Source organism: Carassius gibelio, chromosome A24, assembly GCF_023724105.1.
Source record: "Carassius gibelio isolate Cgi1373 ecotype wild population from Czech Republic chromosome A24, carGib1.2-hapl.c, whole genome shotgun sequence".
Taxonomy (NCBI): domain Eukaryota; kingdom Metazoa; phylum Chordata; class Actinopteri; order Cypriniformes; family Cyprinidae; genus Carassius; species Carassius gibelio.
This window is the reverse complement of record NC_068394.1, coordinates 2,256,812-2,273,837: the sequence shown is the minus strand read 5'-3', so window position 1 is coordinate 2,273,837 and position 17,026 is coordinate 2,256,812. Positions and strand designations below refer to the sequence as shown.

At 40.7% G+C, this 17,026-nt stretch overlaps 1 protein-coding gene across 1 annotated transcript; it reads right to left on the bottom strand.

Moving 5' to 3' along the window:
- Window positions 1-6,294: 6,294 nt before the first annotated feature.
- LOC127945855 (noggin-2-like) lies at window positions 6,295-8,295 on the bottom strand. The gene has a single exon (XM_052541955.1). It carries the CDS (start codon window positions 7,603-7,605, stop codon window positions 6,970-6,972), a length of 636 nt encoding a protein of 211 aa, XP_052397915.1. The 5' UTR covers window positions 7,606-8,295; the 3' UTR covers window positions 6,295-6,969.
- Between the last annotated feature and the right edge of the window lie 8,731 nt (window positions 8,296-17,026).

Below are 17,026 nucleotides of genomic sequence, written 5' to 3'. Positions count from 1 at the left end.
TGTGAAAGTTTTTTTTTTTCAGGTTCCCTTACGAAAATTACCCATGGTTTTAACAATAACACCACAAATCATCGTTCTTGTAGCCATGGTAACTGCAAATTAACCATGGTTTTGTTACTTCAAATAATAATTTACAAAGTATTAATAAACTGTAATATTTTTTGTTGTTGTTGCTATAAAAACAGACCTAAGCCATCAATAGCCTTTAAAATGACTTAAAATGTATTATATAAAAAAAATAATGAGGCAATAATGAATGGTTAATAATAACACTGTTACAATACATAATGTAGGCAAATACAAAATAAACAGTTTATGCACATGTTACTACAAATGCCTGCAAAGGGAGCCAAATGCCACGTGATTGCTTCTGTTACACTTACAGGATGATCAAATCCTTGTTTAGGCTACCGACCAAACATTTCATTTAAATATTCACTTAATCTTTCATTTTTGGCCACCTTGTTGCTATAGATGACACAGCCTTTATCATTTCTTCAACAAAAAAAACGTGCATATCACAACCCTTACAAAAATAAACCATGGTTTTATCATAGAAAAACTGCTTAATTTCCTTTTGCATGATTTCTGAATCCTTGAGACTATAAAATAAATTAGAGTCATAATAAAGTTACAGCCACAGGTAAATGTCGAGAGCTACAATTGTGATTTGTAAATAATACAATTTATTCATTTAGTTTTTTAATTGAATAAAGTTCTTTTTTCACCCCTATAGTAGGTGTTTTTTACCTCATCATATTTGAGGAAGGGGGTCACAACAATACAATCCTGCTTATGGGAACCCTTAAGGTGTTTTTATACACGTCTCTGGGAATGTGTGCTCTACTACACACACACACACACACACACACAGACACACACACACACACACACACACAGACACACACACACACACTGAAGCACGCGTGGTGTTTTCAGCTCTTCACTATATTGATGCATGATGTATGCTACACATGTGCACGTCAGCGTGCTATGAGAGGATTTCAACATTTCATTTGATAAAACTATCGTCATTCATTCGTCTCATACACAGACTGACAGAAACGACAATGTCTTTACCACAACCTGTCAAAATAAAATCTCGGTATGACTTGAAGAAATTCAAACAGAAATATAGTACTATTGCACAGTAGAGTATGCTATACGTCAAGTAGGCCTAATAACTAATAATAATAGTTAATTAAAAAACACAGAAACTCAGGTTACAACCCACCAAAATAAAAGTTTGGTCTAACACAAAGAAATTATGTAAGAAATTGCACAGTAAAATATACTTAAAAGATATTCTAAAACCTTATTTTAAAGGGATATCACACAAGTTTTCATAGAAGTTTTAATTTAAGCTTGCCAAAACAATAACACCATATTTTTCAAAAACAATTTCTAAAAGTACATTTGTATTTGTGCCTATAATGCTTATTTATTTATTTTTATTGTCAGCTAATAAAATCTATGCTTCAGGTCCATATTCATATAACATCTAAGGCTAAATGTTGCTCTTGACTGGTTGAGTTAGATTGTGATTTACACTAAACAGTAGAAAATCAGTTGAGTCTCCCCATCTGTAAATGTCATTGGCTGTTAAAATCTTGTGTTTCTTATAATAAATTGACATATTGATAACATTAAACCTTACTGTATGCATTAGTGAGTGTGTGGTGCTTATGGGGTATGGTCACTTATTCCTTATATGAACTGTTTCAAATGCAAGACATTGATTGCATGAGATTAAGTTTGTAAATGATGGCCTGTGTCCTTTCGTAGTGTGTGCATATACTATTTATCATCAAACTGTGATAACTGTGACTAAATTCAGTACATATACGTCTGCCATATGTTGCCACCCCTCCAAAATTCCTGCTCCCTTCTCACCACCCCATCAGTATTTTTCTAGATCCGCCCCTGGAATCGGATAATTTACCATCATTATGAATAAGCTAGTGAAGCAATAACTTCTAGATCATTATAGATTGTGGTATGTTTCGGTCAATAGGGGGCAGTGCAGCCTGTTTAATGTTCTCTTCATACAGAAGAATTGATTGATTCTATGATTCATGCTTTCATAAAATCTAATTACGTGCTAAACATTCTCATAACTACCTAAATAACAAGAAAATACAAACTGACCTGATTATATAGATAGATAAATATTCTTAAATACCCATGCAACAGTCGGCCACGATGACAACCAATAAACCTGATGAATCCAGGGCAAATTAAACAGTTTTTTAACATTAGAGGATCACATTTTAAGAAAAGTGGCAGATAGATGAGCATCCACACACATAACTGAATATAAATAATCATAAAAACAGATATGGCCTTAGAATGTGATCACATTTGAGAAGAAAAAGCTTAATAAATAGACATTTTCACCTATTTCCATTTGCAGCTACAGTAGGTCATATACAGTAGAGGTTCTCATTAAGGATGCATATTTAAAGTAAAAATGTGAAAACCTGTTACCATTTAAAATCTCAGTTTTCTATGTGAATATATTTAAAAACTCTGTGATTGAAGCTGAATTACTCCAGTCTTCAGTGTCACATGATCCTTCAGAAATCATGTTTTGTTTTTGTTGTATTTCTGATTATAATCAATGTTGAAAACCTTTGTGTTGCTTCAGATTTTTTTATAAAAATGATGATATATCATTCTTTGACATATGATACATGCTATATCATTCTAGCATTTATTTTAAATGGAAATCTTTTGTAACCTTATAAATGTCTTTACTCTCACTATTGATCAAGTTAATGTGTCCTTCGTGAATAGTATTCATTAAAACAAATTACTAATCCCAAACTTTTGAATGATAATGCAAACTCTTTGACACCAACACAGTACATTTTACTCCTGACTACGCTGCAAAAAGTTTCCTGGTTAATTGAAAATCTGTCAGATACCATCTCAGCGCGTCGTCAGGACATCCCATCTGCAAATGAATCAATAGTGGTTTATTATATTGCCCTGGTGATATCGTCAGCAAGTGTTACATAAAGAGTCGACACAGTGATTCCTGACATCCTCTTGATGGATCAGTCCCCATTAAATCCTGAATAAACAGGGAAAACTCTCTCTAAAGCGGATCTGAGAGCATCGGTCTGAAGAAGACCCGTAGCAGAAACACCTGATAACCTGCACCATGGAGACACGTAAGTGACACAAAGTCTAAATGTCATTATATAAGCTCAAATATCATCTGCTGCAGGATCTTTTTTTTGTATTTGGTGATTTTCTTGTGGCTAAATGAAATCTGCTCTCCTCTAGTTCACACAGGTGTCACTTGCTGAAACAAAAGGTCCAAAAGCTGTCAGCAGGGTGGTACCTTTTCAAAACAAAGCACTTCAAAGGTGTACTTATGAGTACCTAAATGGTACATAATAGTAACTTGTGAAAAGCTACCGCCCCTGTGGCAGCTTTTGCACCTTTTTATCAGAGCGAAAAACACGGACATAGTATTCAATGTAACATTATATCTTAGCATTTCTAACTTCTTTTTCCCAACCATTGGCTTGTACAGTGTGTGTGTGTGTGTGTGTGTATATAATGACATGGGTATGACACAGGTATTACAAGGAGAGGGTGACTTATGAGGACATAACCCATGTCCCCATTTTTCAAAACACTTATAAATCATACAGAATGAGTTTTTTTGAGAAAGTAAAAATGCACAAAGTTTCCTGTGAGGGTTAGGGTTAGGTGTAGGGTTGGTGAAGGGACATAGAATATACAGTTTGTACAGAATAAACACCATTACACCTATGGGATGAACACACTTTACACAAAAACAAACGTGTGTGTGAAGGATTATTAGGAACACCTGTTCAATTTCTCATTAATGTAATAATCTAATCAACCAATCACATGGCAGATGCTTCCATGCATTTAGGTGTGTGGTCCTGGTCAAGACAATCTCCTGAACTCCAAACTGAACGTCAGAAGGGGAAAGAAAGGTGATTAAAGCAATTTTGAGCATGGCATGGTTGTTTGTGCCAGACGGGCCGGTCTGAGTATTTCACAATCTGCTCAGTTACCGGGATTTTCACGCACAACCATTTTGAGGGTTTATAAAGAATGGTGTGAAAAGGGAAGAACATCCAGTATGCGGCATATTGTTGATGCTAGAGGTCAGAGGAGAATGGGCCGACTGATTCAAGCTGATAGAAGAGCAACTTTGACTGAAATAACCACTCGTTACAACCGAGGTATGCAGCAAAGCATTTGTGAAGCCACAACACACACAACCTTGAGGTGGATGGGCTACAACAGCAGAAGACCCCATCACTCATCTCCACTACAAATAGGAAAAAGAGGCTACAATTTGCACAAGCTCGCCAAATTTGGACAGTTGTAGACTGGAAAATGTTGCCTGGTCTGATGAGTCTCTGATGATTTCTGTTGAGACATTCAGATGGTAGAGTGACAATTTGGCGTAAACAGAAGGAGAACATGGATCCATCATGTGCAGGTTGCTGGTGGTGGTGTAATGGTGTGGGGGATGTTTTCTTGGCACACTTTAGGCCCCCTAGTGCCAATTGGGAATCGTTTAAATGCCACGGCCTACCTGAGCATTGTTTCTGACCATGTCCCTCCTTTCATGACCACCATGTACCCATCCTCTGATGAATACTTCCAGCAGGATAATGCACCATGTCACAAAGCTCGAATCATTTCAGACTGGTTTCTTGAACATGACAATTCACTGTACTAAAATAGCCCCACAGTCACCAGATATATATATATATATATATATATATATATATATATATATATATATATATATATATATATATATATATATATATATATATATATATCCATATAATGCAAAGAAATTCAGACATTTGCCTTAAGTGTGGATTGGGGACTCACACATGCATATAGTTTGAGTCACACAGACTGTAGTAACCATACACACACACATCATGAGCTCAGGCAACTGATGGTGGTCCAACAGGCACAGTGTGAATGTCACCCACAAGACTAATGGAAGCATCTCTCTCTCTCTCTCTCTCTCTCATACACACACACACACACACACACTCCAGCAAAACACAACAAATCAAATGAAAAACTACTACAGCGGGCCTGCAACCACTGCAGCACTATTTGGAGACATGCAGATGATTGATGATTAAACTTCTTCATCGGTTTCCCTCTCAGAGCTGTAATTCATCCAGATAAGTGAGCTGTTTTGCTTTTGTTTTCCGAGCACTGTCTCCATGAACACTGCAAATTGGAGCATTTACTACATTTGGTATCTCACTGGCCTCTGCCAAGGACAGAAAACATTGTGTTTAACTTCGGTCTGAAAGAACTCCCTGATTCACTCCAGCTTGGGTCATATTTTTAATGATGAATACACCCCCCCTCCCTCATGGAAGGCTGAAGTGCTCCGCCAGTCTGACGGCTGGGTGTTTTGAGGCCTAGTTTGTCGGGGATTGGCTTTCACACACACAGGCTGAAAGGGTTACTGTTCAATCTATTCTGCGCTCGCCAGAGTGCGCAGCCGAGTGGCGCCTGTGCGTCACACACACACACACACACACACACACTCGCACAGTCGTACACACTCTCAGCCTCCTCCAAAAAGCTCAAGACATCATCAAGAAACAGAGCTGACAACAGCCCCCACTCTGCGCCAGCAGTGTATCTGTCACAATAACCTTAGCAGTAACGCACACACATGCACTTTCACTCCCTAGTGATCCGCGCGGACGCGCTGGACGCCGAAATGACAGGCGCGTGATTCACGCGCGTCTCTGGAACACGCAGCATGCACGTGTGCGCGTGTGTGAAGTCGCGTTTTTACGCATCTCTTGAACTCGCAGACAGCATGTTTGCTGACTAATTAAGAGTCTGGAACCGTCAGCATCGGTTCAGAGGCATTGTAGAGGGCTGCAGAGTTTCTCACGCTGAGACTTTTGGACAAGAATCGGTCTCAGATTTCTGTCTCTCAGATTTCTCCCCCTTGCCGTTCCCTTTCCAGAAGCAGTACGTCAGGAGCTGCTGGCTCTCCCTGCTCTATTTCACCAGTGACAGTGTTTGAAAATGGCTGAATCATATTTTAGCGCTGTTAACATCTGCGCGCTTTTACGCACGTTTCCAAGCGCGCCCTGTAGAGTATTTCCACACCGACAGCACGCGGAAGGGCCCAGATCTCATTCAGAAAGAGCAGCACGCACGCATCTGCATTCATTCTGCAACATATGCATCATTCAATCTTAAGAAACCATTAAGAATCTGACATAAAACATATTTCTCAGATCCTTCGGTGCAAGTTTAACAGAGTTTATTGCTAAAACCATGGCATTTACACGGACATGTTCATTATTATTATCGTTAATATTAATATTCTCTTAAATTCATCTTTAGAGTTTTTCAAGTAGAATTTCTGTTATATTCTATTATCTTCTCATTATCTATACTCACAACCTTTAAAACAATAAATAAAACATATACATTTTTTTTTACTAAAATACTATTTGATCTCCAAAAAAAAAACTGAGTTCACGTGTATCATTTTCAGCCCAGCCTTTTTTTTTTTAAATCATCATCATCATTACCGATATTAATATTTGTACAAAACCTCTATGCAGTGTTCTTCAGTCTTTATGAACAGAGTTCGACTGACGTTGTTTCCTCGCAGTGATTTCATAAAAATATCCACGAGCGGAAGTGCTCCTCGTGAGAACATGGTCCTGATCCTTTAACAAAAATAGCTGCATTATTCTTCTTCTTCTTCATCATCATCTTCTCACTTAAATATGTACATATGCTGTCACATATTTTGAATTAAAAAGCTATATATGTGTGTGTGTGTGTGTGTGTGTGTATGCATGGATAAAAAAATAGATTCGCTATGTGGCGCCACACGTCCCTGTCCGTGGGTAAACAGTGCAATCATCCATAATCGACAAGCCCTCTCTCGCGCTCGCGCGCTGCTCAGCAGGAGCACTTGCACTCGGAGATGATGGGGTACTGCACCGGTATCCACGTGCAGTACTTCTGCCGGAGGAAGCCCTGGCAGTACCACCACAGAAAGGTCTTGGTCACCGATTTGACCGGCTTGCAGGACATGCCCTCGGGGAAGGAGCACGAGCGCTCGCTGAAGCAGTTCCCCTCCTTGATGTAGCGCGGCCAGAAGCGCGCGCCCAGGTCCTTCCAACTGTACAGCACCGGACAGTGCGTGTACATCCACAGCCACTGCAGGAACTTCCGCCGCGCCTTCTTGCCCACCTTGACACTCCTCCCGTACGGCGTCTCCGTCAGGTTCAGCTTCTTGAGGTCGGCGGGCATGGGCAGGCGTGGCAGCTCCGGCGGCGCGCTGGCGTTCAGCTGCGCGGGCAGGTGGATGGACATGAAGTTGGAGTCGAAGTGGCTGCCCAGCTTCTTGCGCAGCGTCTTCTCCGAGAGATCCTGCTCGCGTGGATCGTGCTCCGGGTCGGGGTCCTCCCTGAGGTCCGGGACGGGCAGATGGTCGCTGGGCGAGGGCCTCAGGCGTAAGTTGTGCTGGGCCGCGGCGCCGTGCGCGCACAGGAGCAACAACAGCAGCGGCAGCGCGCGGGGGATGCTGCCCATGACTCGTCTTCTGTCTGTCTACGGAGTGGAGTTGGCCCTCACACACCCGCGCATAAATAGTCCGAGCGACAGCACGAGCGAGATCTTTTAATAGACGGCCGCGTGGCCCGGAATGACATTGGACATAGGCTGTTTTTCAGGGATACTCGCTCAAGTGAGACTTGCCAAGTGCGCTTCAGAATCTTATCCTCATTAGACTTTCCTCTAGCGAAGCTGTCGGCGGGTCACCATGACAACCGGATAGGATGGGATGGCACCGTTTCCACAGCCTGCTCGGGTTTTGTTGCCGGCTGCCTCCCAAGCGGGCGTTTGAAATGTCAGCGCGCCCGCGGAATGGAGCGCGTCTTAGCCAATGTTATTTTTACGCACTCTCTGAGCGCACAGGCCGAACCGGCGCTGCTGAACACGGACGAAATGCGCTCGGTCTCTCCACGGATCTTGCAGAACTCCGCGCGCGAGAGCAAGATCGGAACCTCAAACGCGTTCCGTTCCGCGCAAAGAATGTGTTCGGTGTCAGTCCGAGATAAAATCAGACTCCACTACACGTTCGCGTCAAGCGTTCCCACGCACGCGTGCTGTATGTTCTCCAGCCTCGGTACCTTCATATCCCCGCTGTGCCAGAAATCCTCTTCCACGGAGCCGTCCGAAAAACTTGCCTGCTCCTGATCTGGGACAGAAGGAGAATGAGCGTGTCTGGAGAAGAACTCCTCTCTTTCCCAAGTTAAATATCCCCACCCCTTCCCTCCTCCCCCCGTCGGCTCCATGAGCGCGCGCATGTGTGTGTGTGCGCGCGCGGGGCCAACTCAACAAGAACCCTCAGTGTGACTGACAGCAGAACACACACACACACAATGTGACCCCCTCCCAACCTCCTCCACACACACACCCCAAATCTAGATTTATCACAGGTTGCTACAGAACAGCAACCAGAAAACACGTATTTGGGTTTTTCCCTATCTTGCACATTCCTTGACACTTAACCCACCTATTACGAGAGGTTATATCGTCTTGCATAAATAATTTTCAAGTGGAAACCTTATAATTCATTCTTACCACATTCAAATTACACTCTTTTCTGGATGCATCAGTTATCTGGGGCTTTTGCACATATTGGCACATGATGCATATTGTGTATTTTAATGCTTTTCTTTCCCCCAATGAAGCCCTTTTTTTTACTAGTTTGACATTGTTGAGCCACACACACACACACACACACACACACACACACACACACACGTTTGTTTTTGTGTAAAGTGTGTTCATCCCATAGGTGTAATGGTTTTTATACTGTAAAAAATGTATATTCTATGGCCCTACACCTAACCCTAACCCTCACAGGAAACTTTGTGCATTTTTACTTTCTCAAAAAACTCATTCTGTATGATTTATAAGTGTTTTAAAAAATGGGGACATGGGTTATGTCCTCATAAGTCACCCTCTCCTTGTAATACCTGTGTCATACCCATGTCATTATACAGAGTTGTGTCCTGATATGATACACACACACACACAAATACTCACACAAACACACACACACACACACACACACACAGGCGACACATACATTTTTCCCAAGGAAAAAGAAAAACAAAGTGAAGTGCTTAGGAATCCAATAATTGGTCCATTAAAGCGCCTCTGGTTTGTGTGGAGGTTTGTGGATTCGGCTTCGACCTTTGCTCTTGCCACTGGCAGGAACCAATGCTCATGAACTCTCGGGGTCACCAAATAAGCATGCGCAATTAAGTGTTTAAACGGGCCACATACAGAGACGTGTCACCTCTCACGGTGCCAGAACTCAAGCTCGATGTGCAGCCTGATGTTCAAACGATACGTACAAATTCAGCACCTCATTATCATCCCAGCAGCTCACAGGTGACCTCAAAGACCTGGGCTGAACTTTTAAAACACAAATTTGACTGTGCATTCAAAATGCACATGTAAAATTTTCATCAAGCCATTAACAATAATATATGACCTGTCAAATTATTTGAATGTACATTAATTCATTTTTGATCAATATTCAGTAATGCTCAAAACTGTCATTAATGATTGTGTAATTTTAAGCGTCTTTCTCTGTTCTCAAGCTGTCTGTGGTGGATTGCAGAGGCTGGAGGGATATCGCTCTGTGAGCTGTGGGCTTCATGACATGAGGAGTGTGAGGCATGTAAAGCAGGGCCCCAGCAGTCTGTGGATCGGTGGCAGACTGTCTGGTATGGGATTATTTTCCCGCCAAATGTATTGCAGTCACAGATCGAAAAATAATAAGCATAAATAAAATATTTAAAAACACGTGTAAAATAATAACGCACAAAACCGAAAAACAAATGCAATTTTTTTTAATAACAAAAAGCACAGTCATGGATCGAAAAATAATAAGCATAAATCAAAAACGTAAACGCATTTAAAATTATATTGCACAAAACTGAAACATGAATTCAAAATTTTCAAAATCTCAAACAAAATCAGGTTTCCTGCTCATATGTTATTTTTTTGTGTGCTTGTGTTTTTTCCCCTTTGCTCTTGTTTCCACGTTCTACGCTTGCATTTCTAAAAGTTGCAGTTTGAGTTTCAAGTAAATCAGGGCAGGCTTCAGCGTCACCATTGGCCACAAGCTCTAGATTGACAGCTGCGCCTCTAGCCAATCAGTTCAAGGGGGAGTTGACGTCACTCCAATGCGACTCGTGGCTGCTGTGGCAGGTGTGTGTGTGTGAAGTAGAGTGTGATGGTGACACAGGAGTGGATTTTCAAATCTCTCCCGTCCCCCTCCCGCAAAAAAAAGATCCCTTCCCGTCCCAATCCCACGAAAAAAACTGGGGGGAAATCCCGTCCCATTTCCCGGAATGACACACGATCTCTCCCTCTCCCATGTTGTATTTATTTATTTTTTTTCTGCCAGAATATGTCAGTTACAGTGAAAAAATACAACACAGATCACAGCATGCCCACTTTAGTTAAATAATTTTTTGTTATTTTATATTTTATTGAACTGAAAGCAGTCTTAAACAATGCACATTGTGCATTTCACACACGCTTTCTATTTTATTATTTTTCATTTGAGCATAGACATTGCTCTCTGAGAGTGGCACTCTCTATAGATTTATTTTTCATACATGGAGTTTCTCGCTCAAGTTCACATTTTAAGAGCAAGTGAGAGCACAGGTGCCTCCATCTGTCCTGCTGTTCAGTGTCCACACACACTTCAATAGCGCACATATCTGTAGGTCAACATTAGATTGAACGGCCATATAAAGTTATTACTTCATACATCTTTTCGAAGAAAAGCTATATTTGAGGTCTATGAATGATAAGTGGGCTTTTGGATGTACTGCCCGATGTATTACCACATAGACCAGCCGTTACCGATCTCTCCTTTATCATAAGCCTATAGTTTATACTTTATTTATTTAAAAGGTAGGCTATATTTGTGTAGAAAGTTGGGGATCAAAGTGTTATTATGATTCCAGGTCCCACCAACATTTTTGTGTCACATTTCTGTGTCCCGTGATAGTGATTTTGTTTACAATCAATGTCAGTCTCTAGTGTGAAGATGGATAACCAGCGTCAGCAGGCAAATCCCAGACGATCTCAGGTAATTGGTCTTAAATATTTTGTTAGTGGGTGACAGAAACATTCCCTTCGTGTGATATTTAATGCGCATCTTGATCTTAATGCAGCTGCTTCAAGTCGAACGCTAATGCTGCTCCTTGTGAAAGCGCGCAGGTGATGGAGATTTACCGCTGATTACACAACCGGCTTTACTGACAAGATAAATTAAATATTGCGTGTGATTTATCATGCAGCCCAACTGCCTAAAATATAAAGTATTGGTAAATAAACCAAACTAACAAGACACGTGTTAACAGGATATCGGCCTACTCGGACTACATAGTGCTTGCAGAAAATATCATAATACACAAAGGGAATGTTTCTGTCACCCACTAACAAAATATTTATGGCTAATCACCTGAGATCATCCGGGATTTGTCTGCTGACGCTGGTTATCCATCTTCACACACCTGCCACAGCAGCCACGAGTCGCATTGGAGTGACGTCAACTCCCTGGCTAGACTGATTGAGAACTGATTGGCTAGAGGCGCAGCTGTCAATCTAGAACTTGTGGCCAATGGTGACGCTGAAGCCTGCCCTGATTTACATGAAACTCAAACTGCAACTTCTAGAAACGCAAGCACAGAAGGTAAAAACAAGAGCAAAGGGGAATAAACCACAAGCACACAAAAAAATAACACATGAGCAGGAAACCTGATTTTGTTTGCAATTTGGAAAATTTTGAATTCATGTTTCAGTTTTGTTATTTAAAAAAATGCATTCGTTTTTTCGGTTTTGTGCATTATTATTTTACACGTGTTTTTAAATATTTTATGCATGCTTATTATTTTTCGATCTGTGACTGCAATACATTTGGCGGGATTCTAATCCCATAGTCTGGCTGCGGTTCTGGGGTTCAGCTGCCGGTGTCACGCCGCATTTTGACCGCTAGAGGTCACTGACGCTCACCTTCACCCAACAGACTGAAACGATATAGAATTTGGTTCATATATAATCACATTCAAATTTCAACGAATGAGCTTCTGATGTTATGCAGTAGGCTATATCATTTTAAACAATGATCTGATAATAAATGTTATTATTAAGTGTTTAAAAAAAAGTAATGTAAATGTTTTGAAAAGGTTTTAGAAACCGTTTTTGTTGGTTTTCAGTGAACATTCCATTGTATCTTTCTGCAAACATCACGGGAACGTTACTTTTGAATGTCCTCGGAACGTTCTTAAACATGTGGTTACATTAAAAAAAACGTTAGATAAACATTTTAGGAAAATGTTTAATGAATGACGTATAAATAATGGTTTGGGGCTAACGCTTTAAGAACATTATTAAAGACCAGAAAACTCTGAATGAACGTTCTATTAATGTTACCGGAAGAACGTTCGTACTCTAACTCGGAGAGAACCTTGCCAGAACGTTAGCCAAAGTTCTAAGAACATTAGATCAGACAGACAGACAGACGTTCTAGTAAAAAGGAATAACATTTCAAAAACATTAGACAAATGTGCATCCAGGACAAAATGTTTGTGCTAACATTTTGAAAACATTCTTCAAAAAAAGAGAACTGTAAACAAACATTGGATTAATGTTACTGGAAGAACATTCCCAGACAGACAGACTTGCAGTGTTCCTCATCTGCTGAATGATTAGGACTACATATGCTGCTTTGTAATTCATTTTCACTCATTCGATGCTCAAAGTGACAGTGTTGTTTCATCAGAGTAAACAGAGCGCTCTTATTTCGCTCCGTGTCTCTCTTCATCAACAGCGTTTTTAACTGAAAGCAGATGCTGGAAGCAGCATTGAGAAATCTGCTGCCTGTTTGAAGATCTCCTCTTTATTCTTTCACTGTACGCTTGCAAACAGCATCAAGTTGACGAATCTCTCTGGAGACGGCGATGGAGGCCGATGGCGTTTGTCCCGTGAGGTGATGTCATACCTTACGTTCAGCATACGGACAAAACAGCGTTTGATTGACAGCGCAGACTGTGAGGGTTTTCAGTGACACAGCATGGGGACGTTTCTCTCTAAATGTGTGTGTGTGTGTGCGACTGAACACACAGCTCCAATGCACCGCGCTTCTATTCAGGCCTAATGTGTCACGCAGAAAGGGGAGGAGAGGACACAGGAAGAAAAGAAAAGTGGAAGAGGGGGTGGGCAGGAGGTCAGTAATGATCTCTCGGACTCGTTTAATTGGGATGTGGTCAGTGTGTGTGTGTGTGTGTGTGTGAGACTTCACTGCATTCCAGCTTGATTACCCTCATTCATGTTGCCTAAAATTAAAATGAATGCGAGAAAATATCCTGCTGGGATGGAGAGCGGGGAAAAGGAAGAGACCCGGGGAGAGGGCATTCCCGACACGAGGGGGGACGGGGGACGGGGGACGGGATGACATCACATTCCTGGAGCCCGGGTCCTAATAACCGCAAGATATTGCTGTAAATGTGCCAAATGTGCACAGTTGAGGTCGAGCTAGATTTACGTGCAACCGTAAGGTCAAATCATATTGAAAGGCCTTCATGTAAACACCTCAATCGATTTGGGATGATTTTCCAAAAGCAAACTATAGGGTCATTACTAACACGGTTCTCACAAACAGCATCGCAAAGTTCACTTGTGGATAGAAGCAGAGTTTCTTGTTAGTGTGATGTGGCATGCTAACATGTTCAATATAGCATGTCTACAATCTGAGCCATTAATGAAGAGTTATTACTCCGTCATCTGCACATGACGTCATTAACGATTGTTGAAACCATGGGACCATGTTTGTTGCTGGAAACAACTGCAACTAGACTGTTAATGATGCAACATATTATGGTAGTTGGTTGAGCGTGTAACACACCCCTGATTGGACTGAAAGACTTGTATAATGTTATAAAAAATTAATAATTTTTTTTATTGAACTTGAATCCTGAACAAAATGCATCATTTTTTTTTTCACAAAATTGAACTGTTCTCAACATTGATAATAATCAGGAATGTTTCTCGAGCAGCAAATCAGCACATTAGAATGATTTCTGAAGATCATGTGACACTGAAGACTGGATATTCTGCTTTGATCACATTTACAGTATATTCACACAGAAAAAAGCTATTTTGAATTGTAATGATGTCACAATTCTACTGTTTTGACTGCACTTTTGACCGAAATAAATGCAGAAAAATTTCCTAATTTAAATTTTTTTAAATAAATAAATCTTACCAAAACCAAATGTTTGAATTATGGTGTCTATAGTTTTTATGCTCACAAATCAATGACAATCATTAGTTTAGCATTAGTTTGATTGGATTAGGTTTGGTTCAAACTCTTCAAACTCTATTGAAAACCTTTTATAGAGCAACTGAACAGCAAAAAACGCGAACATGAAACTGTTCTGAGTGGTTTTGATTGTTTCATGTTCTGCTGTATTTTCACGTTCTGGTTAGGACACACGGTCAGGAGAACAACCGAAACACACTTAGCAACTTAATCCCACGAGTCCTTCAGATTGATCTGCTATCTGTCCTGTGTGAGGTGAAAGTGTAGCTCTGAGGAGTGTGTGTTTGTGTGTGTGTGTGTGCTCCTGTAGCAAGATGCCGATCGCTCTGAACACATACTGTGAAATGCCTCAGTGCAGCGACAGCATGCAGAACAGCACAGGACAGAGATGCAGTGTAGACACAGAAGATGTCCTGAATATTGACTCACACTGGTGATCTAATCAAAACACACATAAACCAGCAGCTGCAGAAAACAAACATCCCTCCTTTAGCACAGAGAGAGAGAGAGAGACTGCTCGAGTGTCTTTGGGCAGTGATTCTATCACACTAGTACTGAATGAACTGAATTTTGTTAATTATTATTATTATTATGTTTCCTAATAAGTGTCAGAACACTAGTTTTGTGCGAGATTATAACTATAGTAGCTTCCTGAATCACACACTCTATCGCCCCCTCGTTTAGTCTTGTTCATCACTTCATCAATCCAATCCTATTTATAAACAATGGCACAATGTGTGTGTGTGTGTGTGTGTGTGCCAGGACACACACCAGCTCTGAACACAGGCTTATGAATGATTATTAGTGTTATATTAACAGAAGTAATAAACACACACACACACACACACACACACACACACACACACAGTCTGGCTCCAGTGGATTAGATGCTGCTGGCAGTTGTTTGCTCTGCAGTGTGAGTGTGTGAATGCAAACAAACACACACACACGCACACACACACACACACACACACACACACACACACACAACCTGCACAAGACAACCTGAGAGAAAGCTGTTGAGTAAGGCCTTCTCTGATTGGTTCCTTCACACCTTTCAATACAACAGAATCTATATAAAACAACTGATCTGATTGGATGAGTCGCATTCAAAGCTCTTTTCTATAAGACGATACACACAAATCTGTGACTCTACATCTAATACAGTACGTTCAGTCTCAATGTGGCGAGCTGCTAAACGCCTGGCCAGCACAGTTCAACCCATGAAGTCTAGAACTTGGCAGAAGAAGGATTCATTCTTCTATTATTTATCAATGAAGTTTAATGCAGTGTTTATCAGTCTGCACTGATGTTCCTCCATCAATCTAACTTTGATCCAGATCAGAAATATGAAAATACTGAAATTAATTCAGCATTATGGACAGCCCTTTCAAACTGTTGTCTCATTTATAATAATACTTTTCTCAAAAACTAAAATATTTGTTTTTACTTTATAATTTAAATAATAAATATTGCATTGAAAACACACAAACACCTAGCAACCAAAAGGAACACAGTAGAAACTTGTCACTATGTAACAGTGCAACACACACACAATAACATTAACAACTGATTTACATTCATCAGTGTATGAATAACATTACATTATTATAAAGTACTACAGGAAATATGTGAGGTTTTACGTCTTTTCACTTGAAATGAATGTTAATAAATTAAACCACTCTGCCTATAAATCACATGAACTTAAACTAAAACAAGAAGTCTATTTTATGAAAAATGTAAAGTATGAATAAAAACCATTACAGTATTTTAAAGTGTGTTCCTGTGGCTCAGTGGTAGAGCATTGCGCAAAATGTCATGGGTTTAATTCCCAGAGAACACACATACTGGTAAAAAAAAAAAAAGAAAAATGCACTGTAAGTTGCTTTGGATAAAAGTGTCTGCTGAATGCATAAATATAAATAATAGAGTGTGCAACAATCCGGTGTGAGAAGAGCAGAATTGTACTGTGTGAACGCAGCCAAACACTCCCAAACTTTACTACACTAAAGACCATGGCAACAAATACACATACACACTTTCATTCCATCTATTGCACACACAGACAGTAAGAAAGAACAAACAGAGCCATGCACGCACACACACACACACACACACACGTGGGTCTCTGGCAGTGTACGAGGGCAGTGAGGCGCCAGTGGAGTGCGCCGTCTCTCTGGGGAACAATACTGCAGAGCTTCATAAAAACTTCAAACGCTCCTACCAAATGTTTTATAGGTGCTTTAAAGGGTTACAGCCCCCGGGTGTCCCGAGCGGAGGGGGGTCTGTCTGAAAACCCCAACACAAAACGCACACAATAAGCACAGAACAGGTGAAACAGGAGCATTTCTGCACATCATTTCATGCTATAAATGCACAGAGGACGCTGTGTTGGTATCACGTATAGTCTTACAGACCCATCTCCAGGCACCGGAAGCAGAATAACGTCTGTTATCATTCAGACTGTAATCAGAGCCGTGATGGGAATAACAGGCTGCGGTTTGTGCGGTTTAAAGATAGAGGCTGAACCTAGTGATGAGCTCCTCAATTAGGTTAGATATAATTACATTCACGCCGACACGTGTTACACTACTGTGT

Bases quoted from the DNA above. Each gene is read 5' to 3' on its own strand.
- LOC127945855 (XM_052541955.1), bottom strand. From the start codon at position 7,605: ATGGGCAGCATCCCCCGCGCGCTGCCGCTGCTGTTGTTGCTCCTGTGC.